The sequence below is a fragment of the Rhincodon typus genome, chromosome 23 (genome assembly GCF_021869965.1).
Source record: "Rhincodon typus isolate 14 chromosome 23, sRhiTyp1.1, whole genome shotgun sequence".
Lineage (NCBI taxonomy): Eukaryota > Metazoa > Chordata > Chondrichthyes > Orectolobiformes > Rhincodontidae > Rhincodon > Rhincodon typus.
In genome coordinates this window covers 47326128-47348573 of record NC_063354.1, presented here as the reverse complement: position 1 = coordinate 47348573, position 22446 = coordinate 47326128, and the positions used below count along the sequence as shown (strand labels likewise).

Below are 22446 nucleotides of genomic sequence, written 5' to 3'. Positions count from 1 at the left end.
AAGGGTGCAGAAAAGATTTACAAGGATATTACTGGGACTGGACGGCTTAAGTTATCAGGAGAGGCTGGATAAGACGGGACGTTTTCATTGAAGCATAGGAGGTTGAAGAGTGACTTTATAACTGTTTATAAAATCATGAAGGGCATAGATAAGGTGAATAGCAAAGGTCTTTTCTCTAGCGTAGGGGAGTTCAGAATTGGAGGGAATAATTTTAAGGTGAGAGGAGAAAGATTTAAAAGGGACCTGAGGGGCAAATCTTTCATACAGAGGGTGGTTCAGATCTGGAATGAACTGTCAGAGGAAGTGGTAGATGCAGGTATAGTTACAATATTTAAAATACATTTGGACAGATACATGAATAGAAAGGTTTAGAGGGACACGGGCTAAATGCAGGCAAATGGGACTTGTTTACTTTGGGAAAGTCGGTCGGCATGGACAAGTTGGACGAAAGGGTTTGTTTCCTTGCTGTATGACCCTATGACTCTTTTTATTGTTGGAGGTGTGGATGGTGGAGATCAGAGAGGGAGAGAACTCTTGGAATGAAATCTAACTTCTATTAAAGACATTAAAAATATTGATACATTATTTAATGGAAGGCTGATCTCTTTGACTTAAGTCCACCTCTGACTGTCTGCGCTTTATTAACTTCAGTCAAAACAGGCACCAAAGAATATGATTTAGTCCTAGATGTGAATCACAGCAAAACCACATCAATGTAGTTGTTTGTGAACTCGCTGGTGTCTCAATAGGTGCGATGATCGAATGAATCCCTTCCCACAGGTGGAGCAGGTGAACGGTCTCTCCCCTGTGTGAACTCGCTGATGTATCAACAGGTTGGATGAATTAATGAATCCTTTCCCACAGACTGAGCAGATGAATGGTCTCTCCCCAGTGTGAACTCGCTGATGACTCTGCAGGTTGGATATCTGAATGAATCCTTTCCCACACTCAGAGCAGGTGAATGGCCTCTCTCCAGTGTGAATGCGCTGGTGTACAGTGAGTTGAGATGATCGTCTGAATCCAGTTCCACAGTGAGAGCACCTGAATGGCTTCTTGTCGGTGTGAACACCTTGATGGGACATCAGTTCCTTGGAACTTTTATAACGTTTCCCACAGTCAGAGCATTTAAAAGGTCTCTCATCAGTGTGAACCCGTTGATGTGTCAACAGGTGGGATGACTGAATGAATCCCTTCCCACATTTGGAACAAATAAATGGCCTCTCCCCAGTGTGACTGCGTCGATGAGCTTCCAGCTCAGACGGGTAACTGAATCCCTTCCCACAGTCCTGACATTTCCACAGTTTTGCCTCACTGTGACAGACTTTGTGTCTGGACAGGCCAGATGATCGGGTGAATCTTCGTCCACACACAGAACATGTGTATGTTTTCTCCCCACTGTGAACAGTGTTCTTGCTTTCCATAGTCAAAATCCAATGACATTCAGGTCCTGATGTATGGAGCACTTTAGCCTGGTCTTTACGTGATGTTTGGTTTGAATTTCTAATGTCAAAATCTTCGTTTTTCAATACCCTGTAAAACAAATTAATAAAAGAAAAATGACTAAGAAAGCAGCTGGATTATCATAAAAACTAACTACTTCACCATCCAGAGTCTGGAGCCGCACCAGACTTGGGTCTTTTATGGATAGTAAGTGCAAAAAAATGATGAGAAAAGTTGACAGATTTTCCCCAACTACATTGGACAGGACCACCTAAAACCTACAACCTCCTCGTATCTAGAAAGACAAGTTAACTGGTACCCGGTGAAGCCATAAAATCCAAGACACAGGAATAAGGTTAAAATATTGTGGCTGGATGCTGGAAATCTAAAACAAAGGCAGAATGCTGAAGAAACTCAACAGGTCTGCCAGAATCTGCAGAGACTAAAACAGTTATTCTTGGGGTTCTGAAGAAAAGTCATATCAGACTCTTTTCTGAACCCCAGAAATAGCTCTGTTTCTGTCTCCACAGATTCTGGCAAACCTGCTGAATTTCTCCAATGTTTTGTTGGCGTGTTACCTCCAAGACACAGCAAACTCGAGACAGACTATTTACTGTTCAGAGTGTTGGAAAGTATTTATTCAAACATCCGACCTAAGTGGATAGCAACAAATTTACCATTGACAGCTGGGGTTGGATTTTGCTGTAAATAATATCCAGGAATAAACTGTGTTCACTCTGACAGTTGGAGTTTATTTCTGCTGATATTTAAAAATCCTGTAACTGGAAAAGAATTGCATATCCTAGCAATCAATTTGTCTTATTTTGTAGCATTTACCCTTTCAATAAATTACCCTCTTTCAGGCTGTTCTCAAGATTTGCACAGTTGAAATTGAACAGTGATTTATTTGTACTTCTTGCAGCCTAGTTACAGTATTCAGTGCTCACAATGAGGATTGCTCTATATTGTGAACAGCAATCACAGACTGGGTGATCACTTAATGGAACAACCTCTGCTCAGTCTGCGAGCTGAATCCTGAGATTCCAGTCTCTTGTCATTTTAATTCTATGGTCCACTCCAACTCTGACCTCTTAATCTTCAGGTTCCTATACTATTTGAATGAATGGGAGCTCAAGGAACAGCAGCTCACCTTTCAGTTTATAAACTTCTAGATTCAGTGTGGAATTCACCAATTTTTTTTTTAGCAAGAAAGCATTGTCAGGATCAGCAATATTTGACCAGAAAAAGGTGCAGGAAACTTTATATCTAATTTTGAAAGAGAGCTAGAACATAACAGGGTTGTAAAAAGAAATGTGTGAGAGAGACTAAACATGACTTCTTTGAAAGAAAGCATGGCATAAAGGGTTGAAATGCTTCCTTCCATCTAAGATTCTAGGAGATGGCCAGTTAGGTACTTGAGCCTGTCCCACCACATAATGAGGTCAGGGCTGACCTGTGACCCTTGCCTCTTCACCCTTTCTGTTAACAAAGATCTATCAATGTCAACTTTAAACTTAATACTGGCCTCACATGAACTTCCATTTCATGAATACATTTCCAAATCTGTTCTGACTTTACCTGGAGAAGTGTTTCTTCATTTGCTCCTGAAAGGCTCAGCTCAGTTTTCAGCCATGGCCTTCCCCAAACAATGGAAATAGTTCCTATTGACCTTACCAGTTTCAACTAATAGAATGAAAACGTTGATCAAATCATCTCCTAGTCTTTTTAAATTCCAGAACTATATCCCTCACATTAAGTTAAAAACTAGAAGTGGTGGAAAACCTCAATGGAGTTTGACAGCATCTGTAGATATAGAAACAGAGTTAATGTTTTGAGATGAATATGACTCCTATTTGGAATGCACAGAGGTGATGCATTTTGAGAGGCACATTGGGGGAGAATTAACATATACTGAATGGCACAGATTGAAAGAGCATGCAAGTTCACAGGTGCCTGGGGGCTAATGTGCACATATCCATAAAAGGTTCTGAGGAATTGTCACCAGACCCAAAACGTTAACTCTGTTTTCTGAGCTTTTCCAGCATCTTTGTTTTTGTCCCTGTGTTTAAAAGATGCTAGGTCATAGTGGAAGAACAGTGAGCTAACTTTCATGGGATCATGAGATTCAGAAATAGAAACACAGAAAAAATACTAATACTTCATAAAGCTCTGATTTGGCCATAACTCGAGTATTCTGTCCCGTTCAGGTCACCACACTTCAGGGAGGATGTGAGGATCCATGACAGAACCCAGAGGAGATTTACCAGAGTTCACAGAATCCCTACAGTGTAGAAACAGGCCCAACAAGTCCACACTGACCTTCCAAACAGCATTCCACCCAGACCCACCCTATCCATGCACCTCCCTTGGCTAATCCATCTAGCCTACACATTCTTGGACACTATGGGCAATTTAGCATGGCCAATCCACCTAACCTGCACATCTTTGTACCGCGGGAGGAAACCCACATAGATGCGGGAGAATGTGCAAATTCCACACAGTCTCGAGGGTGGAATCGAACTGGGTCTTGGCGCTGTGAGGCAGCACTGCTTACTGCTAAGCCACAGTTTCTGGAAAAGGGGAAATTCACTTCCAAGGTTGATTTGGAGCAGCTGACATAGCTCTGCTCGAAGGAAAGGAGTGGGGAGATTTGGTAGAGAATTCAAGATTTCAACAAGGTTAGACAAGGTAGACAAAGAAAACGGTTTCTGATACATGATGTCACAAGGAGTAGAGGATGCATATTTCGTGTTTTGAAAAGAAACAGATGTGCAAAATTTCTTTGATACAGCGACACAACAGACAAACCTTTTTTTTTCGTCCAAATAAGCCAATGATGTAAGTCGGATCCTAATGAATCAAGTGACTGTCAGATCTTGATGTGCTGTTTGGTTTGAATTTCCTATCTGCATATCCTTCACATTCAATGTCCTATAAAATAACTTTACAAGAAAAAAAATTCACTGCCAGTGAAGGACAATAATCCAGAACAAGTAAATAAATCGCTTGATCTGAGTTCGTTATGTGTAATTCCTCCCTATAACCCCCTAGCAAACGAGGGCTGCGCATGTACCCTGCCCCCTAAGAAGATGGCGACCAGGCATACAACTAGCACAATATTGCACCCAATAAAAATGGCGACTGTACTAGGACCCGTCATTGCCTGAGGCCCAAGCCGTTTTCCTATTTGCTGCGAAGGCAGGACCGGAAAATTCTAATTCAGGTCTAGTGGCCTATATTGGATATTCATGAAACCTCTAATCCCACACTGCCTCCATTTTTCTCCGGCTCTCCGTTGTCACTCCCACCTTACTATCCTATTATGTCTCGCACTCGTCCGAGACTTCCGACTCTGTGCCACTGCACGTGCGCAGAAGCTCCAGTCGGAATGGTCGAGTTGCCTAATGGCCCCGTCCTTCTTCACTCCGATTGGTTGGAGGACCAGCTGACCACATGTTCCTGTATTCTCGCCCACGTTGCCCCCATTGATACGGAGCTGCAGTTTATGAGTTGGACTTCATTAAGACTCAGAGCTCTCGGAGCGCCTTCCTTGGTTTAATGGATGTGAAATCAGTGGAGGGATTGGAGAAACACGTCCCGTAAGAAACTGACTCTTAGTTAATCGGTGTCCAAACCTAGGGAAGGGAAGAAGATCCCGCAAACTGATGTGCAGAATGAATAAGATCAGAGTCTACCTCCCGGCAAATCTACCCTGCATTAATGGAGCAGCAAACCAATCTTGCCAATGAATCTGTTTCAATTAGTTAATAACTGAGCACTGCCATGGTTCTGCTCCGCTATTTGATCAGATTTTTAATTGGAATGAGCAGATGATTTTCTTCCCCTCTGTGAGCTATGATTATGGACCATAAGGCTTTCACTCGATCTTATTCAGAAAGGCTGTTATAATTAGGAGGACTTATGAAATCATAGAAACAGGCGCTTCAGCCCATCGTGTCCATGACATCATTTTTCTCCGTAAGAATAGTCGTGATGGAATGATAACAGAATATTTGTTGTTAAAGTTCAGTTACATAGAATCGTAGAATTCACAAGTTTGTCGGGTGAGCAGCCGATTGCGGTCTGATCGTTTGTTGATCGATATTATTTCCTGAATAGTTGCCTTGAGACGGCGACAAGCTTGCTCTCCCTCTGGTTAGTGGTGGATAACGGAGTTCCTGTAGAATCACAAGTGACATAAAAGAACATACGAATTAGAAGCAGGAGGATTCATCCCCTAGAGCCTGCTTTCCTTCAATACAATCATTGCTGATCTCATCTGGCCGCAACTCCACTTTCCTGCCCGCTGTCCATAATCCTACAACCCATTACTAATTAATAATCTGGCTATCTCCTAAAATTTATTCAGCGTCCTGGCATTCACTAAACTCTGATTACTTACATGGTGGATGTATAGTGGTCTATATATAGCGGTCTATATGTATAATGGTCTAGTAATTCAGAGCTCCAGGTTCATCTTCAGAGAATATATATTCAAATTGTATCATGATGGTTGGTGAATGGGGAAAGGACTGGAACGTGGAGGCGAGGAATGTCAGATCAGCTGTGATCCTATTGAATGGCAGAGCGGGTGTGAGGGACCAAATGGCCTACCCCTATTTCTTATGATCTTATGGAAATCTAAATTCAATTAATAAATCAGGTATATACAAAGTTGGAATAAAAACAAAAAAAAAGTACTGGAGAAGCATAGCAGATGGAGAGAAATACAGAGTTAATATTTCGAGTACAGTGACTCCTTTTTCTGAGTCAGAAGTCACGCAACCAACAGTCCAACAGGTTTATTTGAAATCACAAGCTTTTGGAGCACTGCTCCTTCATCAGGTGAAGTGGAGGGAAGCGCACGGACACAGAATTTGTAGGCGGAGAGACCATTGCAAGATCCACATCATGGTTACCATCGACACCACAAACTGCCAGCTCAGAGTGGAGAGGATCTCCAAGAAGATCACGCATATCGACATTACTTGGAATTATCTTGCAACAGTCTCTCTGCCTATAAATTCTGTGCCTGTGCGCTTCCCTCCACTTTACCCGATGAATGAGCACCGCTCTGAAAGCTTGTGATTTCAAATAACCTGGTGTTGTGTGACTTCTGACTTTGTCCACCCAAGTCACACTGGCACCTCCACATCATCCCTTTTCTAAAGAAGTCATTGGACTCAAAGTGTGAACTGTGTTTTTCTCTCTCCACGGATGCTGCCAGACATGCTGAACTTCTCGAGCACTTTCTGGTTTCTTTTCAGATTTCCAGCATCTGTAGTATTTTGCTTTAATAAAAAGCCAGCGTCTATGATTGTGACCATTATTGTTAAAATCCACCTTAAGAAATGGAATCTGCTGGCCTTGTCCACATGTGACTTCAAATCCACAATAATGTAGTGGACTCTTAACATGCCTCTGGACCAGGTGAGCAAGCCACCCAGTTCGAGGGCAGCTGGGCATGGGCAACAAGTTCTGGCCTTGCCGATAATACTAATGTCCCTGAAAGAATAATGATTAACAAGGTTGAGTTTATGGAGTACGCGATGATGGTAATCTTAAAAGGACTGTGGGATAGGGCTTGGAGAGAGAGAATAGTTAACAAAGTTGGCAAAAAGGGAAGTCAGGTGACTCACCGTTTAGACAGTAGAGGTTCAATGGGACAGAAAGGTGCTCTCATGGACAAGTTGAGCCCTGAGCAGATGTGAGTAGATGAGAGGGAAGCTAAAGTGGGTTCTTCTGTGGCTCAAGGAGGCTCTTTAGAGAGAATTTGGCTCAATGGGTGTGGAAGGGTGGAGGGAAAGAAAAAGAGATGCAGCAGAGACAGGTAATTGGATGGTCTTAGTGATAAAGAAGCTCCTTGAGCTTCTCATAGTACTTGGACATTAAGATGGCATGGTGCACAGTGCCAGAGGCCTTGGGTCAATTTCAACCTTGGGTGCCTGTCTGTGTGGAGATTGCACATTTGGTCAGTGCCTGCGTGGGTTTCCAGGTGCTCCAGTTTTCTCCCACAGACCAAAGATGTGCAAGTTAGTAGATTAGCCATGCTAAATTGCCCTGAAATGTCAAGGGGTGTGTAGGCTAGATTGTATGGTAGCCATGGTAAACATAGGGTTGGGCAATGGGTTTGGGTGGGATGCTCTTTGGAAGGTTGGTACATACTTGATGGGCTGAATAGCCTCGATCTGCACTGTAGAAATTCAAAGATGGAAGAGGGGAAATCCTTCAAAAAAATTAAATGTAATCAAACAATTCAATATTGTATATCTTAGCATAAAATTGAGTTATTTGGCTTTTATCTGGAACATTAACACTGTCACTAGGCTGTAATATATTAATATCAGCAGAAAGAGACCCCAATGTATGTGGTGCTGTCTAGTTGTGATTAGCAGCAAAATGCAATTGCTTTTGTTTCTTATGAAATTGCTATGTCCAAGAAGGTAGGAAGACTGAGTGAAACCCTTCCCACATTTAGATCAGGCAAATAATTTCTCCCTATAACAAGGTGTAGAGCTGGATGAACACAGCAGGCCAAGCAGCATCAGAGGAGCAGGAAAGCTGACGTTTCGGGTCTGGAGCCTTCTTCAGAAAATTTCTCCCTAATGTCTTTATTTTGCTGGTGTTTATTAAGTGTTTGAACCCAAACAGTCGCTCCTCAGTGTGAGCAATTTTGCTGGGACATCAGAAATTTTATAGCCAGTTCCACTGTCTGAACATTTAAAATGCCTTTTATCAACATGAACTCACCAATATCTCTGCAGATTGGATGACAGAGTAATTCCCTTTTCACACTCGGAGCAAGTGAACAGCCTGTCTCCAGTGTGAACCCGTTGATGTACAGAAGGGTGGATGACTGAGTAAATTCCTTCCCACACTCACAGCAACTAAATGGTCTCTCTCCTGTCTGAATAGTGTGGTGCTCCAGCAGGATGAATAACCGAGTGAATTCCTTTCTACAGGCAGATCATGGGAACAACCTCTCTCTAGTGTGAACTCGCTGATGTCTCAGCAGGGTGGATGACTGAGTGAATCCCTTCCTACCCACACACAGCATGTCAATGTCTTCTCTCCAGTGTGACTGTATTGATGAGTTCGAAAGGGGATATGAATCCCTTCCCAAATTCCCAACATTGCTCCGGTTTCTCCACAGTGTCACTGTGCTGGTGTCTTGACAGGCCAGATGAGCAGCTGAACGCTCATCCTCACACAGAACACATATATGGATTCTCCTCAATGTGAAAGGTGATTTTTCCTTCAATGTTCATTTTTATGGAGTGAAGGTCTGATAACTGAAACCAAAATGCCCAGAGAGGCTCGCTTCGCCTCATAATCTGTTAAAAGAAGGGTGAAAACTGGTATAACTTGTCTTTCACCTCCCAATCTATTATAAAGGAGTGGTTAAATAAAACCAAATTGTTTCACTCACTCTATAATCAACAAGTAACAATTTATTTATCTAACTCTAACAATGAACAAATTAACAGAACTATGAACAAACCAAACAATTCCCCTTTAACTACTAAATAATCCTGAATCAAACAAAATTCTATTGGCATGCTGCCCAATATATAAAAGTCCCACTTATATCAACCAAAATAACAATCAAATAAATTAAAACTTAATCTCTCAAAATTACAGCCAGGATACATCTTCCAGAATGCTCTGTGCCCTCTCTGCTGATCCTCAGTCAGGAACACCTTTCTCCGTTGAATTCTTGTATCAGGAATGCCTCTCTCAGTTGAATTCTTTTGTGAAGAATATTAGTTAAGAATGCTGATGTACCTTTAATCAGCGCTTATGGAATTCTGTGCGAGCCAGTGATTTTTCTCTTTAGCTAATGGGCTGTTACCTCTATTAGATGGCATTTGCTCTCACACTGATTTTCAAATGCCCTTGTCTTTTATACTCTTGATGACCTATTAATTTCTTACAATAGGATTGGCCCTAGGTTGTCAAAACCATCAGATTTAAATTTAATTGATTTTTAGTTTCTGAGTGCCTGGTTTAAACTAATTGGCTGATTTTCAAACTGATTGCCTTAATAACAAAACAAACTACCGCCTGGGTTCCTAACCACACAGCCTTTTGATAGAATGTTTCAATTTCAGGAGCTGTCTGTGCACCTGCACATTTTGTGTTAATCTCGAAGCCTAGAAAAAACACACCATCTTTTAAAGGGACCAAGCACTCTTCTCCTCCATTATTTTAGAAACATCAAATTCTAATATCTTGCCTTCCAATCCACAATTACTCTACCCAGCTTTGCAACACCTCCCCCTAAGCAAAAAAACGAAGCATCATGATGAAAAGATGGCTTCATTTTTTTCTTTAAATCTTAACACCGTTATTACTAGATCCATATGTCATTAATCTAGAGTTACACATTTCATCTAATTCTATATACATATATAACATTGGACTGTACTGTTTCTATCTTATATACACATTTTCCTTTTAAACCCATGGTAATGCGTCCACAATAACATTTTCACAACCTGCAACATATATAATCTGTAAATTAAATGCTTGTAACATAAGACTCCAATGAAATAGTCTGGTGTTCTTGTCTTTAAATCTTTCCAAAATGTCAATGGGTTGTGATCAGTGTACACAACTGTCTCTGATGCATTGTTTGCAACATAAGCATTAAAATGTTGTCAGGCCAGTATTGAACTCAATAACTCTTTTTCAATGGTTGAATTTTTTTCTCTGGTGAATATTGAGTTTTTTTGAAAAATAACCGATTGGCCTTTCAATTCCACAATCATCCTCCTGCCACAACACAGCTCCAATCCCTACATCGCTGGTGTCAGCAGCGACTTCAAAGGCTTTCAAGAAATTTGGCATGGCTAAAACTGGTGCGGCAGTTAACATTGTTTTTAAATTCTCAAATGCCTCCTGGCATTGTTCTGTCCACTGAAATTTCATGTTCGTCTTTAACAAATCCATCAGTGGCATCACCACACTGCTAAAATTTGGTCAAATTTCCTGTAGAATCCACTCAGTGCCAAAAGTTGTAACACCTCCTTCTTTAATGATGGTCTTGGAAATTCTTTGATGACCTTTGGCTTCACATTCCTTGGTGTCATCCACCTGTATCCAATGTTGTGTCCTAAGAACGTCACTTCCGCTTTCGCGAATTCTGATTTTGCCAAATTTATGACCAATTTTGCCTTCCATAGTCTCTCAAAAAGCTCTGCCAAATGCACCATGTGATCTTTCCATGAATGGCTAAAGATCACTAAGTGATCTGTATAGACGGCACAATTAGTCAATCCCTGCCACAACTCTGTTCATTAGCCTTTGAAATGTGGCTGGTGCATTCTTCATTCCAAAGGACATTACTTTAAATTGATACAGGCCATTTGGGGTTACAAACACAGAAACTTCTTTTGCTCTTTCTGACAAAGGTACTTGCCAGTAACCACAAAGTAAGTCCAACTTTGTGATCACACAACACCAGGTTAAAGTCCAACAGGTTTATTTGAAAACACAAGCTTTCAGAGCCTCACTCCTTCTTCAGGTGTTAGTGGGAGAGGTAGTATTAGACACAGAATTTGTAAGTAAAAGATCAAAGGGTCACACCACTGATCAGGATGTATTAAACAAATCTGAGATGCTGTTAAATCTTCAATCACTTAGAAGGTTTAATTGATTAATATGTACATGTGAATCCCTGAATTCCTTGCAAGTCACTGTCCTGAGAGAACTAAAGGTTTTAAAAAAAGTGTAAAAAAGAGGTGACATTTCAGGTCAGACAATGCATGTTAGGTGGGAGGCCTTATTTAGAGTCTGTTTGTGTTTTAGTTTGGAGTCAGACTGGTTTTATTTCTAAAGTAGGAATTGATAAAATGCGACATTGACTGACTGTCTGTCTGTAAATTGTGTGCATTCTGGACTTTATCTTCTTCATCTCCAGTTTCCACTTCCCCCTCAGTGACAACTTGTTGTAGATCAGCTGTACAGAGGTCTTCACAGTTGGACTCAACATCCTCACTCTCAACTTCTTCAAATCCAACTTGCTTTGCAAGATCAACACAACGTTCTTTGATTTTTGGGAGCTCCTCTGACGGATCTAAGCCTTTAAAATCTTGAAGAAAATCTGGGAGAAGCTTCCACCAAACTGTGTGCAAGCAGTCCTTACTGACATCACCCTGGGCCTCCACATAATGTCAATTGTATTCTTGATATTAAAGCTTTTCTGGAATTGAAGAACATTGTCCGTATCCCCCTCAGTGGCTGCAATCAGCCTCTTAAATTTGCGCCTTAGACCACTTATCAGTAACATCACCTGACTCCAATCTAATCTCAGCTCATCTGCTCCTGAAACTCTCATTTCTTTGTTACGTTAGGATTTAATTATCTTTACACAATCCCAGCTGACCTCCAAGAGTGAGGTGATCCAATCTCTGCTGCCTATGTGTTCACCAAGCCTTATGTTACCCATGTGCTCACCGATGTACAAAAGTTCCCATCTATAAAAACATTAAAATACTGGAGTAGGGAAAAATATCACAGTTGAGGAAATCCCCAGAGAGTGGGTCATGACACCATGCAATTGTCGGCATATGATGACATCACATACAAACACAGACCATATAGGTCTGAGTAAACAAGTAATCACCACACATTATGAAGGAGGGGAGGGTCCCTGAAAGGATGTGGAGGTTCATCAAAAGAGTTGAGGAGTTTTTGGAACAAGTTTAGGTTGGAAAAACTGACTTTGTTCTCTTTGCAGTAAAGGAAACAAAGAGCAGATTTGAAAGACGGGTAGAAATTTTGGAAAGATTACATAAGGTAGATCAAGAGAAGATGGATTCCATTAAGTGATTGTAATGAGGATTATATTACAAAGACTGAAGATTTTGGGCAGGGTGGGTGAAGGTGTGTGCAGAAAGTGAGGTAAAAAAAATTCAGGGATTGGAAACAACCTGGAACTCAATGCTTAAACTGAAAAGTTGTTAATATCAATGTCCAAATTTCAATGGAATGTTTGGTTTTGGTCTCCAAATTCTCCTCATATCCTGTAAATTATGTTTGGATTATCCATCACTGTTAGGCCATGATAGATAATCAAAAGAGACAAACATTTCTCTTGGGCTGAGTTTGCTGTGTTTAAATCCTCCCTTTCTAACCTCCTGTCAAAGGAGTTTCTAAAATCCATCCATGTCAGTCGAGGATAGAATTTCACAACATTCTCCGCTCCTGGCCCAGGATGGTTGGGCAAGCTTCCTGCTGCACTTTGCCACTTGTCATGGTCAGCAATCCCTCGATTCGAAGATGATGTCAACTCGGGGTCATAAGTTTCTGCCCTGGACCTTTAAATTACTGAACAGACCCGCAGATCTTTGAACTTGTGGGGCAGAAGTAATGGGATCTGGAAAGCAGGATTTGTTTTTTTTTCTTTCTGTCTATGCTGTCACTCACCCTCATCAGCATGACATTGATTCCTAAAGGCAAAGACAACTTGATGGATAAGTTTTCTCCGTTCTGAAGAATAGGCAGCAAGCTCCTCCCAGTCATTCCAAACATTGTCCTCTAAAAAGATGGAAATCGCTTATGAGCCTGCTGCCCAGTGACCCCAATTAAGATGGTGGCCAATCCCTGTTGCCTGTCACTGGGAGGAAACCATGAGCCATTTGTCCTGTTTGATGTAAATGGGGATCAAGATGTTTCCATTCAGGGTTTGTGGCTATTACAAAATGTTCATGAAACCTTTCAGTCCACCTGCCCATTCCATTCCTCACTCCACTCTGCCTCATTCCCACCCTTTGTAGACCTAAGAGAAAAGCCCTCTGTCATCATCATCACATACTCTCTACATGCCCAGCACTACGCCTGACCTCTGCTCTCCTCTTCTGTGGATCGGGGAATTCTGTGTACTGACCCTACCATTATTGTTTCACATTGCTCATAGGGGATGGGGATTTTAGCTAGAGAGTCAAATAATTTTTATAAATTTTTTGAATTAATTCATGGGACATGGGTGTCACTGGCAGGTAAGCATTACGGGAGAGCTAGCCAATTGATTACAAAACTGGTTTGACAGTTCAGACTGGAGGCCTGTGACTAGCGGTGTACTACAAGGATTGGTGCTGAGTCCGCTGTTGTTCATCATTTATATAAGTGATTTGGATGAGAATATAGAAGGCATTGTCAGTAAGTTTGCGGATGAAACCAAAATTGGTGGTACAGTGGCTAGTGAAGAAGGTTATCTAAGAGTACAATGGGATCTTGATCAACTGGGCCAGTGGGCCGAGGAATGGCAGAAGGAGTTTAATTTGATAAATGTGAGGCATTGCATTTTGGTAAGACAAACCAGGGCAGAATTTACACAGTTAATGGTGGGGCCCTGGGGAGTGTGGTAGAACAGAGAGATCTACGGGTGCAGGTACATAGATTGTTGAAAGTTGCATCACAGTTCGACAGGGTGGGTGAAGGAGGTGTTTGGCATGCTTGCCCTCATTGATCAGAGCATTGAGTACAGGAGTTGGGACATCATGTTACAGTGTACAAGAAATTTGTAAGGCCACATTTGGAGCACTGCATACAATTCTGGTCGTCGTGGTATAGCTAGGATATCATTAAACTGCATTGGGTGCAAAAAAGATTTACAAGGATGTTGGGATAACAAAGTGTGGAGCTGGAGGAACACAGCAGGCCAGGCAGCATCAGAAGAGCAGGAAAGTTGATGTTTTGGGTCGGGACCCTTCTTCAGAAAAGATTGAACCCGAAAAGTCAATTTTCCTGCACCTCTGATGCTGCCTGGCTTGCTGTGTTCCTCCAGCTCCACACTTTGTTATCCCAACATCCTTGTAAATCTTTTTTGCACCCTATGTAGTTTAATAATATCCTAGCCAGTCATACAGTGAATGCACGGTTCTCTTATCACAGTGAAATAACAGACTGAATTGAATAGTAGAGAAGGAAATTGACCACCAAAAGCCCAAAGTTCCATTGTTTTCTGCTCAATCATCAATAGATCATTTACATCTTCTGTTTCAGAGCTACACCTACTCCCAAACATTATCACCTATTTCAAACAAGAACAGAAATTGCAGCAGGTCTGGCTGCAACTGTGAAGGGCTCTCCACAAATGTTGCTAGATCTACTGAGTTTCTTTAGCAATTTCTGTTTTTAGTTGTTTCAAATCTCCACCATTGTTCATCGTTTCATTGTTGTCTTCTTGGATTTCATAATTACCTGCTTTGTGCTCTGATTTTGAAGTCAGATTTGTTTCAAAATCAATTGAATTACAAATATAATGAACAAATGCTCACTGACACAAATCCAATGGTGCTACTTTTGATTACAATCAGCTTTTCAACAAAAGTGAACACGTTTCCAGTGAAAGAATTTAGAAAGTTGTCACTTTTATTTGTGATTGTCACTCAGGGATTATGTAAATGTTTGTCAGAGATTTACAAAGAGGCTTGGCCCAGGTTGGAGGGTCTTGTGTACCGGGGTAGACAGTAAAGTTGCTGTTGAGGCTTGAGTCATAGCTTCTACTTAGTGGCAGAGGTTTGAAGAGTGTGGTGTGCTTGTGCTGCTGCTTCTCCCTGTCTTATTCAGTGGTGGTTTTGTTCAAATCAAATTACTTCAGAGACTCCAGATAGGTTAGAGTGGGTCCATAGCAGGTCTAACTGTATTTGAAATGAATTTTTCTACAAAAGCTGTTTGCCTTGGAACTCACTGAGTAGCATTCAAGTTTATTTTCGTTTTATTGTGGTTTGAAGGATGTCCAAGAGTTGCCTAGTTTTGACAAAAAGGATGTAGAAGTCTTAGAACCCCTACAGTGTGGAAACAGGCCCTTCGGCCCAACAAGTCCACACCGAACCTCAAAGCATCCCACCCAGACCCACCCTGCTGTAACCCACCTAATCTACACATCCCTGAACACTACAGGCAATTTAGCATGGCCAATCCTCCTAGCATGCACATCTTTGGACTGTGGGAGGAAACTGGAGCACCTGGAGGAAACCCACAGAGACACAGACACGGGGAGAATGTGCAAACTCCACACAGACAGTCGCCCAAGGGTAGAATTGAACCCATGTCCCTGGTTCTGTGAGGCAGCAGTGCTAACCACTAAGCCACCGTGCCACCCCAACATTTTTTCATTTCATATGAGATATGGGTAAACAAATGAAATGGCCACCAGCTATGTGGGTATTGTTGAATCAAACAAAGTTGGTAGGTAGAGCTAGTGAGGTAGGAGGAGGTATCTGGGGAGTATGATTATTACTATTACCAGCAGTATTACTGCCAGTGGTGGGTGAACCTTTTTAGTGGACCTTATAAAATCGAAATGAAATTGAGTGATGTGAGCTATTTGATAACAATGCCAGATAGTAGGAAAACTCACACAGTGTGTCATGTGAATAAGCTCAAACGGTATTTTGATGGGGAAGGAAAGCAGAAGGAGGGTGTATTACTTATTACAACTCAAAGTGAAGAACGAAATCCAGATGATTCTGAATTTGACATTCCTAAAATTCAATTGGACAATGAGAATGTTGTCATAAATTGGGATAAATTATTGAGTTACCTTCTGAAGGAAAATCAAACTGACCTGAAAGTGTCATTACAATCACATGGAGAGATATGTGGGAATAGGCAGGGAAGTACTAAACTGTTATGCATGATGTAGATATAGGAAATGCTAATCCAATTAAGCAATATACTTATAGGCTTAAACCTCTAAAATTGGCACAGGTTCAAAAAGAGATTGAAAACATGATCAGAGAGACACAAGTGAAAAGAGTTGCAGCAAAAGAAGCTCACCCATAGTAATGGTGCCAAAACCAGATAGCACCCAATGATTATATATGGACTATCACAAAGTCAATGCAGTTATGAACTTCAATTTGTATCCTATTCTGTATTGAGAAGGTGGGACAGTAAACATATTTCTAAGCTGGATTTACTCAGAAGATAGGGGCAGGTACCTTTATGTGAAAGACCGAATGAAATTTCCGCTTTTGTGACACCAAATGTACCAGTTTAAAATCATGCCATTTGGTATGAAGAATGTGCCAGCCACATTTCAAAGACTAACCAATAAGATCATTTTGGGATTACCCAACTGTGTGCTGAACATTGACAATCTGGTGATTTTTAGTCACACATGAAAAGAACATTTGGAGCATCTCGTGGAATTGGTTGAATGACTTCAGGAGGTGGTCTTGGTGATAAACCTGGCTAAGAGTGAGTTCACAAAAACCCAAGTCACATTCCTAGGCCATATCACTAGACATGGAAAAATGACCCTAAGGGATGTGGAAACCAAAGTTATTAGGGAGTTTCCCATACCATCAATGAAGTACAATTCCTGGGACTGAGTGATTTTTATTAAAAATTCATACCAGATTTTAGCAGTGTGATTCCTCCACTGAATGACCTGTTAAAGGAGCACAGGAAATTTTAGCAGATAGAGGAGTGTCAGATGGTATTTGACAGCCTAAAAGCTGTGTTGACTACTGCTCCAGTGGTAGTAATGCCTAATTGCATAAAGTCATTTGAGGTGCTATCGATGTGGTCAAAAATCACATGACACCAGGTTATAATCAAAAAGGTTCATTTGAAACACAAGCTTTTGGAGTCTGGCTCCTTCTTCAGGTGAGAGAGAGAGAGAGAGAGAGAAAACACTTGGGCAGCCTTGGAGAATGATTGGCTTTTAATGGGGACCATTAGTGGCTGACAATGGGTAATGTGTGGTAGTAGCACATGTGATGACAAGGTTTAATTTGTGCAGGTTCATGAGGACATGGGAGAATATGCTCAGGCTCTACAATTATTGAACTTGATATTGAGTTCTGAAGACTGCAGGGCCCCTAAGCATAAAATGAGATGTTGTTCTTCCAGCTTCCTCTGATCTTTGCTGAAGCATAGCAATAAGCCTGAGACAGAGATGTTGGCTGGGGACATGGTGGCGTGTTGAAGAGGCAGGCAACTGGAAGCTCAGGGTCATTTTTACGGATGGAACATGGGTATACTGCAAAATGGTTGCCCAGTCTGCATTCTTCTCCCCAGTATAGAGCAAGACCACATTGTGAGCAGGAATACAGCAGACTAGATGGAGTGAAGTACAGGTAAATTGCTGCTTGACCTGGAAGGGGTCGCTGGGGCTGTGGATAGTAAGGAAGTAAACGGGGAGGTGCAGTATCTTCTGAGATTGCATTGGAGGATGCTGTGGGGGTATGGGGAAGTGTTGAGTGTGGGGGAGAAGAGGACTGAGGTGCCCTGGAGGGAACGGTCCCTGCGGAAGGCTGACAAGGGAGGGGAGGGGAATATCTGTCTGGTGGTGGCATCCCACTTGAAGTGATTGAAATGGCCACTAATGATCCTTTGTCTTTACAGTAAGCAGGGTGGGAGGATATATATAGTCAAGGTTTGTGTGCGTTGCTGGTTTTGTAATGGATATTGTTGGCATATTCATGTGCTTATCTAAAAGTCCCTTAAATGCCTTTATCATATGTGCCTCCACCACCATACTTGGCAGTGCATTCCAGACTCCTACCACTCTCTGTGTAAAAAAAACTTGCCCCCTCATCTCCTTTGAACTATCCCCCTCTAACCTTAAATGCATGCCCCCTAGTTTTCGATATTTCAACTCTGGGAGAAAGATTCTGACTATCAAACCTACTTTTATACTCTTCTATCAAGTCTCCCCTCAGCCTCCGCTCCAGAGAAAACAACCCAAGTTTTGCTAGCCTTTTCTTATAGCTGATACCCTCTAATCCAGACAGCATCCTGGTAAACCACTGGATTAATAGGTTAACAATAATACAACTAGGCCTCCCTCACTACTGTCTCACCAACTTTCATAGGTCTGGTTGAACAGAGAAAACCCAAGGATGGCGATACTGTTGTCTGGGACATTGTGTATAAGATATAAATCTGTGTGTATGACAATGTCAGACTGTTGCTTGATGGACAGCTATCTCAGTTTTGTCACAAGCCTGCAGCTATTACAGTGGAGTTGATTGAGTTGAGTTTGCAATTGTCTGTTCTTTAGCAAGATGGTGGGTGTTGTGGTTTTACTCTTAGTCTTTTGTAGCCATTTGGTACAATTGATTAGCTAAATGGGCCTTTCAAAGGGCAATTAAGAGTTAAACATATTACACAGAATAGAATCCCTACAGTGCAGAAGCAGGCCATTCGGCCCATCGAGTCCACGCCAACCGTCTGAAAAGCATCCCACCCAGACCCACCCCGTACCTTATTCCAACATTTCCCATGGCTAATCTACCTAATGTACACATCTCTGGCCACTATTGGCAATTTGGCATGGCCAATCCACCTAACCTGCACATCTTTGGACTGTGGGGGGCAAACCAGAGCACCTGGAGAAAACCCACGCAGACATGGGGAGAATGTGCAAACTCCACACAGACGGTCGCCCAAGGGTGGAATTGAACCCTGTTCCCTGGTGCTGTGAGGCTGCAGTGCTAACCACTGAGCCACTGTGCTGCCCCTGTGGGTCTGGAATCACATGTTGACGAGATCGGGTCAGGATAGCGGATTTCCTTCCCTAAAGGACATTAATCAAACAGATAGGTTTTTATAACAATTTGGTAGTTTTACTATCACCATTACTGATATTATCTTTTTAATCAATATTTATTTGGTAGGGTCTCAAAAGTCAGGGCTCCGAGTATGACAAAAAAGGAAAACAAATAATGGGAAAAGGAGGATATGATTTCTTCAAGTGAGTACCTTAGCTAGGCCAAATATAATAAGTTGAAAGGGCAAGTGAAGAGAAGAATGAGACTGGTAAAGACAGAATATTAGAAAGGCTGTTATTAGAAATGGAACCGAGAAATCACCCACCTGATGTAAATTGTAAGTGGGTAGAAGTCAGCTCTACACCTTGTTATCTCAGAAGTCACAGGTGGACAGGATGGTGAAGAAGGCATTCAGCATGCTGTCTTTCATTGGTCGCAGCATTGAGTAGAGGAGTTGGGATGTTATGTAACAGTTATATAAGTCATTGATAAGGCCACACTTGGAATATTATGTACTGTTTTGATCACTCTATTATAGGAAAGACATGGTTAAATTGGAAAGTGTAAAAAGAAGATTTACGAGGATGTTGCCAGGACTAGTAGGCCTGAGTTATAGGGAGAGGTTGGACAGGATAGGACTTTATTCCTTGGAATGTAGGAGAATGAGGGGGTGACCTTATTGAGGGGTATAAAATCATGAGAGACAAAGATAGAATGAATGCATGTAGTCTTTTTCCCAGGGATGGGGAATTGAAAACTAGATGGCTTAGGTTTAAGGTGAGAGGTGACAGATTTAAGAAGGACCTGAGGGTCAATTTCTTCACACAGAGAGTGGTGCATATATGGAATGGGCTGCCAGAGACAGTGGTTGAGGCAGGTACAATAGCAACATTTACAAAACATTTGGATAGGTACATGGATGGGAAGGGTTTAGAGGGATATGAACCAAGTGTGGGCAATTGGAACTAGCTGAGTGGGCACCATGGTCAGCATGGACTAGTTCGGGCCGAAGGGCCTGTTTCCATGCTGTATTTTCTATGACTCTATAAGAATCTAAAAGACAAACAGGGTGATATACACCTAGTGACACAGAATAAGGCTGGAATACTCAATTCCTTTACAAATACACTTACTAAAGAAGAGGACACTGACACAAGATTGGTAGAAATGGAAATGGTGGAACTGATGACTGGAGCAAAAATTGAGCAAATGGAAGTACAGGAAAGGTTAGCTATGCATAGCTTGGATGGATTGTAACTATTTGGTTTGGATGGCTTGCATCCTAGGTTGCTAAAGGAAGGCGGGTAGGAGATACTAGAAGGGTTTGCCATAATCTTCCAATCTTTCATGGATTGAAAGGTCTAGTGCCAGAGGACCAGAGATTGGCCAATGTAATACTCATGTTCAAGAAAGACTGTAAGGACAGTCCTGGCAATGACAGGCTGGTTTGTTTAACATCAGTGGTGAGTAAAGTTTTAGAAACAATACAACAACAACAAAAACAAAGTTGCTGGAAAAGCTCTGCAGGTCTGGCAGCATCTCTGAAGGAAAAACCAGAATTAACTTTTGGGTCTGGTGACCCTTCCTCAGGACTGATGGTGGTTGGGAAAATGTCAGTTTATATGCAGAAAAAAGGGGAGGGGATGGGGTAGGGTGTAAATGATAGGATAGAGCCTAAAGAGAGAGAAGAACAGTTGGACAAACAAAGAGTTGATAATGATTAGGCTGGGAGGGTGAATATTTGTTAATGGGGACTATTAGTGACTAATAACAGGTAGAGTGTAATGGCAGGCTATGTTGTAACAAGGCCTGGTGTGTGGGGCAGGGGATTGGGACATGGGAGAGTTTAGGCCCTAAAATTATTGAACTCGATATTGAATCCAGGGGGTCTCCAAGCACTTGGGGATCCTACAGCCTTCCGGACTCAATATCGAGTTTAATAATGTATCAAAACGTTAACTCTGATTTTTCCTTCACAGATGCTGCCAGATCTGCTGAGCTTTTCCAGCAACTTTGTTTTTGCTCCTGATTTATAGCATCTGCAGTTCTTTTGGTTTTTATTTAGAAACAATAATCAGGAGAACAAAATCACCAGGGACTTAAAGAAATTTGAATTAAGGAAAACCAACACAGATATGTAAAAGGCAGATTGTACTTAATTAATTGAGATTTTTGATAAACAGAGAAAGTTGATGAAAGTATGTCCAGTCTTGAGTCACTCAATGTGTTCAAAGTTGATCCCATTTTGCACAGTGGTATTGCCACATGACTTTAAATTTCCACCTGGCATGATAGGATTTCAACTCATGGGTTATCAGATCAGATTATTTGTCCAGTGACAATCACTGTTATGCTGTACCCACAGAAACCATTTAGTGGGATAGCAGAGAGGGAGGTTTACATCAAACCTGCATTGGGCCTGACCTGGGAGTATTTGATGGGGACACTGCAGGGGGAGATTTACTCTGTATCTAACCCTGTGCTGTCTTTGTCCAAGGAGTGTTTGATGGAGACAGTGGCCGGAGTGCTTTACTTCCAGATTGGAAGAGTAGATGGAGTTTGACTATGTATTTAATCCTGTGCTGACCCTGACCTGGGGAGTGTTTGATGGGGGCAGTATCAGGGGAGCTCTAGTTTCAGTTTAAAAGAATAGAGAGAGCCTTACTCTTTATCTGGCATATCTCTGATTTGTTGATTGTGGGAAGGCTTAGGTCTGTCTATCACTTGCTGCTGGCATGCAAGTCGGCCTGCTTTGTAGCTTCAGCATGTTGACATCTCGGTTTTAGGTTGTACTTGGTGCTCCTCCTGGTATGTCCTTCTGCACTTTTCATTGAACCAGAGTTGATCACTCGGTTTGATGGTAATGGAATGGGGGATATACTGGGTCATGAGGTAGCACGTTGTGTAGGAGTATAATTCTCCTGCTGCTGATGGCTCACAGTATCTCATGGATGCCCAATGTTCAGTTGCCAGATCTATTTGACGTCGATACCATTTAGCACAGTGATAATGTAAGGTATTTTCAAATTTAAGCTGGAACTTTATTGCACAAGATGGTAGCTCTTGGTAAAGTAGGTAATGTATTTGCTTGGATTGAGGATTGGCTAACACACAGAAGAAATAGTTGGGATTATTGGGTCTTTTTCACATTGGAAAAACACAAGCAGTGAAGTCCAAAAGAAACATTCGTTAGACCTCAATTATTTATATCTATTTTAACGACTTGGAGAAGTGATGGGGGTGGGGTGCAGGGTGTAATGTGTCTAAATTTGTTTATCGTATAAAAAGAGGTGTGAAGACATGAGATATCTGCAAGGGGATGCATACAGGTTGAGTGAGTGGGCAAAAACTTGGCTGATGCAGTTTAATATTGGGAAGTATGAGGTCATATACTTTGGAAGGAAAAACCAAAAGGCAACAACTATGCAAGGAAGACAACAAGGTGCAGGGCTGGATGAACACAGCAGGCCAAGCAGCATCATAGGAGCAGCTTGGC

General features: G+C 41.8%; 2 protein-coding genes across 3 annotated transcripts in view; one reads left to right on the top strand and one right to left on the bottom strand.

The window, feature by feature from the left end:
* Positions 1-385: 385 nt before the first annotated feature.
* LOC109938141 (zinc finger protein 239-like) lies at positions 386-4808 on the bottom strand. 2 transcript variants are annotated; one of them, XM_048610806.1, is made up of 3 exons: positions 4749-4808; positions 4249-4382; positions 386-1530 (listed from the first exon to the last, which is right to left on the bottom strand). In XM_048610806.1, exon 3 carries the CDS (start codon positions 1419-1421, stop codon positions 711-713), a length of 711 nt encoding a protein of 236 aa, XP_048466763.1. In that variant the 5' UTR covers positions 1422-1530; positions 4249-4382; positions 4749-4808; the 3' UTR covers positions 386-710. The 2 variants fall into 2 exon arrangements, with proteins under 2 accessions (XP_048466763.1, XP_048466762.1); XM_048610805.1 differs by having other exon boundaries at positions 4249-4799.
* A 12556-nt stretch (positions 4809-17364) lies between these two features.
* LOC109926461 (ADP-ribosylhydrolase ARH1) overlaps positions 17365-22446 on the top strand; it is a 26284-nt gene continuing 21202 nt past the window's right edge. The window contains exon 1 of the mRNA XM_048610865.1: positions 17365-17534. The gene's annotated coding sequence lies outside the window, so the exon portion shown is untranslated. The remainder of the gene's footprint in view (positions 17535-22446) is intronic.